At 35.9% G+C, this 10,000-nt stretch overlaps 1 protein-coding gene and 1 long non-coding RNA gene across 4 annotated transcripts in view; both read right to left on the reverse strand.

Moving 5' to 3' along the window:
* Positions 1-9,382, reverse strand: part of LOC138033183 (general transcription factor 3C polypeptide 1-like) — a 102,734-nt gene extending 93,352 nt beyond the window's left edge. For 2 of the 3 annotated variants that reach the window (XM_068880948.1, XM_068880947.1), the window contains exons 1-2: positions 9,322-9,374; positions 5,425-5,642 (exon numbers count right to left, since the gene is read on the reverse strand). In XM_068880948.1, coding sequence (XP_068737049.1) covers positions 5,425-5,642; positions 9,322-9,373 — 270 coding nt within the window. In that variant the 5' untranslated portion in view covers position 9,374. Of the gene's footprint in view, positions 1-5,424; positions 5,643-9,321 lie in introns of all 3 variants that reach the window. The other variant, XM_068880949.1, reaches the window with a different exon arrangement.
* On the reverse strand, positions 1,349-3,912 carry LOC138032585 (uncharacterized). The gene is made up of 3 exons (XR_011128409.1): positions 3,681-3,912; positions 3,096-3,194; positions 1,349-1,570 (listed from the first exon to the last, which is right to left on the reverse strand). It is a non-coding gene; the product is annotated as an uncharacterized lncRNA (long non-coding RNA).
* Positions 9,383-10,000: the final 618 nt, after the last annotated feature.

Genomic DNA, 10,000 nt, shown 5'->3' on the forward strand with positions numbered 1-10,000 from the left:
TTTCACCGGCCATTTTGTTTTGTTTGGATCAAGCATTATTTACTCCGTAGGGAGTGAATAATGCTCAATTACTCCGAGATATCGAACCAATCAGATTGCTTGAAACACCAAGATCACTGAGTGAGTATACATGTATACTAATACTACATATAACCAACTTTAAATAAAATTTAATGCAGTGCCTAAAATATAGCATTACTTTTGGTTGAGCATCGGACTACTGAATGGGAGGTCGCAGAATCAAAACTATGGCCGGACTAACACTCAGGGTCTTGAAATAACTGACGAAAAAGTGCTGCATTTGTATAAATGACGTCAGTCTGCAAATGGTTATGATTCTGTAGCCTTCTCGGATATTAGGACAAAAAAAAGTGGGCCCCATCTCAGAGGCCTTCAATCTTCATAACCCAGTGGGACGTAAAAGAACCCACACATCACTACAAAATGTTACTATTCACAAAGAGTAGGGCACTGATTTCCCAGTGTTGTATATACATGTATCTGGGTTGCAGGGAAGGACAAGGTAGATTTTTGGAGATAAATGTATATTATCACTCTTCTAGCGATCTAAAATCACAAGTTAAGAATGGTTGAAATCCTTTTCAATAACGAAATACAGAGAAAACCCTGGTGAAAATCTTCAAAGGATCTTTAAGGATCTTCAAAGATCGTCATAAAGATCTTCAAGGATCCTAATAAAGATCTTAGAAAAGATCTTCAAAATTCCTTGCAAAGATCCTCAAGGATCTCTTGCCAAGATCCTTGAGGATCCTCAAGAATCTTGCCAAAGATCCTTGAGGATCTTTAAGGATCTTCAAGGATTTTAAAAGATCTTTTGAGGATCTTGTTAAGATCTTTGTGGATCTTTCCTGAATGTTACCAAGGAATTTAAAAAAAATCCTCAAGGATCTTTATTATTTTAAAAGATCCTTTGAGGATCTTGTTAAGATCTTTGTAGATCTTTATGAATTTTACCAAAGATCAGTAAGGATCTTCAATAATCTTACCAAAGATCTTCAAAGATCCTAATCTATCCTTGAGGATCTTGTCAAGATCTTTGTGATTATTTTGGGTATATTCAATATTCTTACCAATGATCTTCAAGGATGTTTGTGGCTCCATGAAAGAACCAAGATTACTGCCAATTATGGCTTTGATTCACCTCACGGTTAAGATAAGTGCCAGGATGTCATATGGAAAATCTGAAACATGCTAATTTAAAGTGAATTTGGAAATGGCCAATTCCTATTGACTACCGTGAACAACAACAACAACAATATGGCACAAACATCATTTAAACTTTCTTTATTTGCATAGATGTGTTTATCATTGTCAAAATCATAAAACCTAGTAAGTGACAATTTTTGGTCAATTTTTAGTTTTGCACAAAACTAGCCTAAATAGACCTTTTTCTCTTGTACATTTTGTTTTCCCAATACAAATCATGTGATAATACTCAGGAGGATTAGTCCTTGTTTTGCTCATTAAAAAGAGTGCATGCAAGCATGAATATGTCTGCCTCATCATCAATCCAATTTTGATCGGGGTTTATCCCCGTAAACGGGGCTGGCTGGATTTACATACAAAAGAAAAAAGAAAGGACCAATTAACCTCCTGAGTATTATGACATAATCTGTATTGGGAAAACAAAATGTACAAGCAAAAACGCCGTCTATTTTGCAAGTTGACTGGAAATGAACTTACATTGCCCTGGTATTGTTTTTATCCGATTTGAGCTTTTTTTTCGAGAAATAAACTATGCAAAAATACTATTGGATTCGCATTTGAAAGCAACGGAATCAGCAAGCAACACCTACCTTTCATTGTTTGATTAAAATTTAATACCACAAGCTTTATGCAACTGTATGCGTCGGTAGCTCATCCGAATGATGCGCACAGCGAAGTACACAGCAGCTTGGTGGTTTGAGCCACCGATCAGACTTATTATTTTTCTTTTGTTTGAGATGTTTCTCTCGTTTTTCTTTTCTTGATTTCCTCTGCGATTTTATCGATCTTTGTTAAATTTAAGTTACATGAGACATGCACAAAAAATTAAATAAATAACTCTGATCAGTGGCTCAAACCACCGACCTGTCGTGTACTTTGCTGTGCATATCATTCAGTTGAGCTATCGACACACAGTTATATTAGTTTATAAATGCCATTAAATTTTAATGGAACAATGAAAGGTAAATGCCGCTTCTCTGATTCCATTGTTTTCAAACATGAAGCCAATGGTATTTTTGCATAGCTTATTTCTTGAAAATAAAGCTCAAATTGCATACAAAAAATTACCAGAGCAATGTTCTTAAGTTCATTTCCAGTCAACCTGCAAAATTTGGGCTAGTTTTTGAGCACTGAAAGTTGGCCAAACATTGTCACTTACTAGGTTTTTGCTTCCAGCCCTTCTATTACAGCAGTTGCAACCCCACACTAATTATTATTTTTTTCCCTCCATTGTGAACAAGTCATGTAAGTCATATATTTAATACTACAGTGACAATATTTGCTTGATAAAGGTATGGTAAAAACCTGAATAAACTATACAGTGTAAGAACCAAGTTTTTCCAAGCTACAGTCTGTAGGCTAAGGCTAGGCTACAGACTGTACTCAGGTTCTTAGAATAAAATAATGAGGTTTTGTCATTGGTGGGTATGGCCTATTTTGGGCCATTTCTGAAGTTTGTACAAAGCTTTGCATGATAAACAGAACAAAACTAAAGCAACATTAAAACAATGGTACTATGTTGCTGCTGGGAAAACATGGTACTGGTAGAGCTTGTTATATTAAATTTGTGTATTCAGTGTTTGACTAAATTTCTAAAAATAAGAATCCATTTCAAAATTGTAGGCTAAAATAGGACTGTCTTAGCCAAAAACGTTCTTACTTGTAAAAGTTCTTATATGTGGGTTCCTGTTTTATTTCTGTACACCGTCATTGCCATCACTGTAGTTGTTGCATAATAATACCTAACATAAGCTTAGCTTACAGGATTAGAGTAACTACAACATTTTTTTCGCTTTGTACGTAAGCTTGGTTTCCTCTGGACAATGCGATTTAAAGATGTACATAGTATTATATTGTCTTTTTCCAACCTCTTCAGAAATTCAAGGCAGTGACAACTTGACTACAATGCTATAAAAAGTGCTCATTGCAGTGGTTTAATGGTGACTTGAGTACAACAGCAATGGAGTCTAAAACAAAAGAAGCATATAATATTATATTTTTTTTAAATCTGGGTTCTCATTGCTTACATAACAGAATATCGTGGACTTTGGTCACCAATTACAGACCACTTATCATGAAATTTCATGCACCATATCCCAGAAGAAATCTCTGCACCCAATGGAAGTGTCAACATTTGGCTGTTTATGTAGGAACACTCAGATCAGACTCAATGTAACTAAATCAAGCGTTCTTTTGCGTTTTAAACCGGGATAATTAAATTCGATGTGAATGTCCATTTCGTTGGCTTCGCTTTTTGTCGGTTATTTTTCTGAAGGATTATGAAAACCTTCCACTACAAGCTTCGTTATTTGTAAACAGAAAGATACTTCACAAAACGTTACAACGCCCGCACTTTGTATTAAGCTTATAAATTATAGAACATTACTTGCACTTTGATTTATAGGACAAAAGCCCATGGAATTAGCATCAAAATTGTTTTATCCAACGCTTACCTCTTTAGGTGAGTTATTATCAGCAATTCCTTCCAGTGGACAAGCATTTTACATTGTAAAAGAACTAAAATATGATAAGGACTTGCAGTAAACCGAAAATCGAAATAACCGCCCGATCTGTGGCTGGTGTGAGCCCGCAATTTTTGGTGCTGGCCTACTGCTGACCAGAGCGGCTCAAATCCAAGATGGCTGATCCTCAATGATGTTCGAGGGGATCGTTTAAGGGTTTTTCCCGCTGGTTCAAGAACAAACGCCATACTGAAAAGTGAAGGAAGTCATTCGAAGGTCATCAAGTGAAGCTTGCTTTGAGAAAGTTGAAGTTTTAGTAATCTCAGTGAAGTGAGACAGAACATGCGTCACCCATTGCTCCCACTTCACTTCCGTTTCCAAGTTTTGGACGATGGTTTTCTTCAAATTATAACTGGGATAGATGAGCTGACGGTCAGGTTACAATGTTTTCAGACTGGACATGCAACTTAATGTTAACTTCATTTTAAGTTAGTGCATGTAAATAAGTAAACGATCTCTTATAGAACAAACAATTGGTTTATTTGTATTTGATGCATTTTTGGCTAGACAATGAAGTAATGATCCTTGTATAAACAAGAGCAATAGCACTTTCTTTAGTGATGTTTTGCGTTCCGGTTCTTGTCACTTAACCCATTGTCATTTATTAAAATTTTAATAAAATGATTCTTTTGTCAGACTATATTGATAAAATCTAATAAGATATCGTGTAACATAACGCAATTGGGTTTTTGTTTCACTGATTTTTCTATTTATTGGTATAAATGAACTCCTTTACTCCTTTAGATTATTTCTCAGTTTCGACTGTCACAACCTTTAATAATCCTAAAAAGATCCTAATTCTTGAGACAAAAAAGATACAGGACATTATTTAATTGAGGCATCAACAGGTTCTCCCTAAAGCTTTTGAAGACTCCCAAACAAGATCTTTAAGATGAATCCCTTTAAAATCCTAATGGTGTTCAAGAACCCCCTTTAAAGATGCAATGGTAACTAATTTATTGCAATTACTGAGTTCCCCCAAACATCTGTCTTAGACCTTTAAGGATCTTTAAGGATCCTGATAGAAATCCCGTTAAGGTCCTCAAGAATTCCTTGAGGATCTTTCATAGATCCTAAGGAGATCCTTTGATTGATCCTCAAAGGATCTTTATAAAGATCCTAAAAGATCCTCGAGAATTGTTTAAGGATCTCTTAAGGATCCTAAAAAGATCCTTTGACTGTTCTTGAAAAGATCTTTATCAAGATCCGTGAAGATCCTCAAGGATGTCATGAAGATCTTTGAAAGATCTCTTTGATTAGATTACAAAGATCTTTCCAAAGATCTTTGAAAGATCCTTAAAGATTAATAGAGGATTTATCAAGGATCTTCATAGATCTTAATAAAGATCTTTTCAAGATCAGTTAAAAGATCCTTTTAAGATCCTTGGAAGATCCTCAAAGAATTCTTGAGGAACTGTAAGGATCCTTACCAAGATTTTGAAACTTACTCTCACTAGGATCTTTGTAAGATCCTCACAGGATCCTCTCTGGCTCTTTGGGGATCTTTACAACTCCTAATTGCAATTGAAGATCTTTAAAGAACTTTCAAAGATCCTTCAAGGATCCTTGAAAGATCCTCATCTTCAAAGATCTTTTGCAGGTCCTTGAGGATCTTTAAGGATCCTTGAAGATCTTCAACGATCCTCTGAGGTTTTTCACCAGGGAAAATTAATACCTGATCATGCGGGTTCTTTGGTCTAATTTCTATGGCTTCCATATCGTTACATTTTTTTGAAAACACATGAGAAAATGGTTCCTCCAGAACAAAAAATTCCACTTCTGACATGTCAACAATAGCTTTCCATAGAAACTGCTTTGCTGCAGCATCAAGCTTCAGTGGAAATGGCGGCTTTCTTACTTCTAGATGTTTCCATAACTGCTCAATTGGGCAACCTGTGAATGATACACGTAGATACGTGTACATTGTACCATGATGAAAGAAAACCTCACTAAAAGATGTACATAATGTTCTGGTTCAAACAAAGTTTTTCCTAATGGTTTAAAAATTTTCAAACCAGTACGTTAGACTACTTGCTTCAAATTATCAAACAGGAGGAGGATTAAATGTTGTCATACCAACTATTACGTCACACTTGCGAAAACTCAAATAAATGTACATAAACAAATATCTATATTACAATAAAAATATTTAAAGTACAGATCATACGTTTAGGAACATACATTTTAATACATGTATGTAATTATATTCATTTCTCAATCTGTCTGCCTAGATTAGCAACTTGTTACAGTATTTGCGGATACATTGACTCTTTTGTAACAGCTAAAGTACTTTCAATTGAAATAATAAACTTGAACTTGAAACTTTGAAACCACTTCAATTTTGATTTTTCGTTCTCTGATACATATGATGGGAAACAAAGGAAATTAAAATTTACCTAGTTTAAAACTTTTTGAACCATAATTATACAGATAAAATGGTTACACAGTGTAAGTGTACTACTGTTAAAAGTTGATTTTAATTACAGATTTCTAAGGTCACAGGGATGGCACAGTGGTCAGAGCTCTCACCTCTGACCAATGTGGCCTGCCTTCAAGTCCAAAACTATATGTCACACAGTGCTCGACCTTAGCGGTAGTCCACTAGTCCTGGACTAGTGCAAAATGCTTGTGGACTAGTAGAAACTTAAAGAACCACTAGTCACAGGACCACTAACTACTTTGTAATTAGTTTTTGCAATGTCAAAAAAAAATACATTAGGTGAAAACAAAATACTGTACACATCTTGTAAATGTTGTTTCGATGCGTTCCTCACAACATTCGATCGCAAAAACAGTTAGTCCAATTTAATTATAAAAAGATATTGCAAATAATATTGTCATGCTGCAATCAGGAAGGACTACCAGAGATTTACTCAGGACTAGTAAATTTTCAGTTCAAGTACTCCCAGGGCAAGCGATCAAAAAAGTTAAGGTCGAGCACTGTCACATGTGAAGGGTTTTTCTCTAGCTCCTCCAGTTTTCCCTCTATTAAAAAACCTTGATCTGCTGTTTGATAAGAGTTGATTTGATTTCTGTAAAGTGTCCCCAATGGACGTACATGTATCAGGCCTTCTGATGGGGTGATATGAAAAAATGCAAATTATGCAAAATTTGCAGGGCAGATTATGTGATTAGAAAGGCCAACTATGCGATAAATAATGTAAAATTAATTATACGATTTTTTTTCTGAGCAATTTTAAGCTTGTTTTATAAGGTTTCAGGATAGGAAAAACACTTTTTTGCTGCCCTAAAGACATTTTGAACACAAGGGAAAAGTAATTATGCATCTTGATCGACATTAGTTGGGATCAATAAAAAAATAAATGAGGTCTTCTGCACTATCGGTGCACCACGTTAAAAGTTGAAAGTACACAGCTAACATGCCAAATGAATGATCAATAATTATTATTGATATTCCTGCATGCTACAACTACCTTCTTGTGCTTTGTTTCTATGTGCAGTATTATATTTCTGAACAGATTGGCTAATCTGAACAAAGGGCGTGTTTGTGTTACACCAATAGGCAACTCTTTAAGAATGAGACTCGTAGCAGGTGCCCGACATGCAAAATAACGCCTTGAACTTCTAATGCTTACAAAATCGAAGGTGACAAAGATTTTTTAGCCTTTTTCCAAGGTAAATCATGTTTAAAATGGCATATTTATGCAGGAATTCCTAAGAAACTTGTTGAGTTACATGTATGTTTTATTTTATGAATATTGTGCGTTCTTTTGTGAATCATGCGATTTTTCCTGAATTGTGTGATCGGATGCGATTTGAGGTCGATTGTGTGAAATCACACCATCACATAATATCAGAAGGCCTGACGTATACCCTTCATGGACACCATGGACTGCCCCTCATTTTGCAAACTTACAAGCAGAAAATTATTTAGATGAAATGAGGGAAGTGATCTTCACACTTACCTAATTCTAGACACATGAGAACCCATGACCTCTGCAATGCAGGTGCAATGCTCTACAAACTGAGCTTTGAAGCCACTCAGTTGGGAGCAGGTCAATTTGTTGGGCTCATTTGTTCCTGTGAAGGACTCAACAAAATGAATTGAACTTCTATTTAAAAAGCAGGTTATAGACAAATAATCCCTTTGGAGCCACCAAATACTGTAGTTGGTACAGTGTATGTGTGTCTATAACAGGCAATAGCCCTTTTCACGGTTGGTTTTTCTCATTTGCATTACAACGTAATCCAATGTGGATGTGAGGCAATTTCAAGTTAAAACTACAAAATAGCCTGAAATTGCCTCACATACATGCTAGATTATATTGTAATGCAAATGAGAAAAACTAACCGTGAAAAGGGCTATGGCTTAAGTCAGTAGCCCATAAATAGGAGCGAACAACAGCCCTATATTCCTGTCACGGCATTTTCACAGACCGCAATTTATTTTTGGATTCAATTTCCAGAGCCCGATAACCAGTCACAAGAAACTACCTTGATGTCATAGCGTCACCGAACCAGAATAATATTGTCTTTTTCTTTTTGCAGAAAAGGTAATCTAAAAATAGATTGTACATGGGCTCCTGGTCTATAAAAATACCCTGACAAAGGCTTACATGTACTGTAGTATGGGAGTTGTTCACTACTTTTATAGTCATTGGCTCCTGCTTAAATTGTCCAGGTACACTGTAAGTGTGAGGATCATTTTTCAGCTTGTAAGACATATTGAATTTACAAAATGAGGGGTGGTCCACAGAGGTAGTCCATGGACTGGATCCACATGGGTGGTCCATGGACCTGGCATGTTTTCTATACGTCCATCCCCAATAAGTTCCCCAATGCTAATTTAAAATACAAGTCAAGACCTTAAAAAAGCAGGTCTCAACTACTGCAAACAGGTCTGCAAACTACCAAACAACATATGTAACCTGTCAACTCAACATACACAATGACTGTAACATACCATTGCAATCACTTCGACTGGTAATGCACAATAAATCAACAGTTTTTTCAAGGATTCCACAAAAGCAAAGCCAATAACGATGATATTTTAGGGTGCAAGAGCAATAAGAACAATTCAAGCTTTAAAAATACTGATTTACACAGTGCAGTAACAGGATGCATATACATAATATAGGTGATTTTCTGACCTTACGTCATCGCCGCCATGTTGGCCTTGGTGGACGAAAACAAATTGTATTGGCTCCTTTTCTTCGTCCACCAGAAATTGTACATTACCTACTTGTCATCAGGGATTGGTTGCAACTCATTTATACTACAGCTCTTAATTGCATTATGTGATGGACGTACAGCTGTAAGCTTGCATGTAACAACGTACGCGACTCGTCAGGTCTAGTGTAAATCCTGACTACCTGTTCAGAAACTGCAGATTTGCAGTCACCAGTGCAACGGCAGAAAATCAAACAACTGCGATTTTTCCTTGTCCGCTCTGTAGGCAGGCCTAAATTACTACTAAACATCAAGTAAGTCAGGCCAGTGCACTGACTTGAGGAAGTTTTGCGTTTCAATTAAGCTAGGGGTGATGTTTCAAATAGCCAGCGTGTCAGCGCTTGCATGAAAAAAAAAGTTCGGTTTCCTAGTTATTACTTACCGTCGAAGCCATCTAAGGCGATTTCGTCCATGCAAGACAAGAAAGCCTCCATGGTGTGTACAGTGCACCTAATCAAGCGGTATTTTGAACAAAAACTGGTTGGTACTTTAAGTAGTGTTATTAAAGTGTATCATAATAGTATGTAATTATATCATGGATGTATTAAAGCCTTAAATTGTTATATATAAAGGTATATACCAGTGAATTTCCATGTATACCCATACATATTCATGCATACCCATGTATATCCATGTATACCCATGTATGTCCATGTATACCTATGTATATCCATGTATACCCATATATATTCATGTATACCCTTGTATATCCATGTATGCCCATGTATGTTCATGTATACCCATATATATTCATGTATACCCATGTATATCTATGTATGCCCATGTATGTTCATGTATACCCATATATATTCATGTATACCCATGTATATCCATGTATACCCATATATATTCATGTATACCCATGTATATCCATGTATACCCATATATATTCATGTATACCCATGTATATCCATGTATGTCCATGTATACCCATATATATTCATGTATACCCATGTATATCCATGTAAGCCCATGTATGTCCATGTATACCCATGTATATCCATGTAAGCCCACGTATGTCCATGTATACCCATGTATATCCATGTATAACCATGTATGTC

This window comes from Montipora capricornis, chromosome 14, assembly GCF_036669925.1.
Source record: "Montipora capricornis isolate CH-2021 chromosome 14, ASM3666992v2, whole genome shotgun sequence".
NCBI classification, from domain to species: Eukaryota; Metazoa; Cnidaria; class Anthozoa; order Scleractinia; family Acroporidae; genus Montipora; species Montipora capricornis.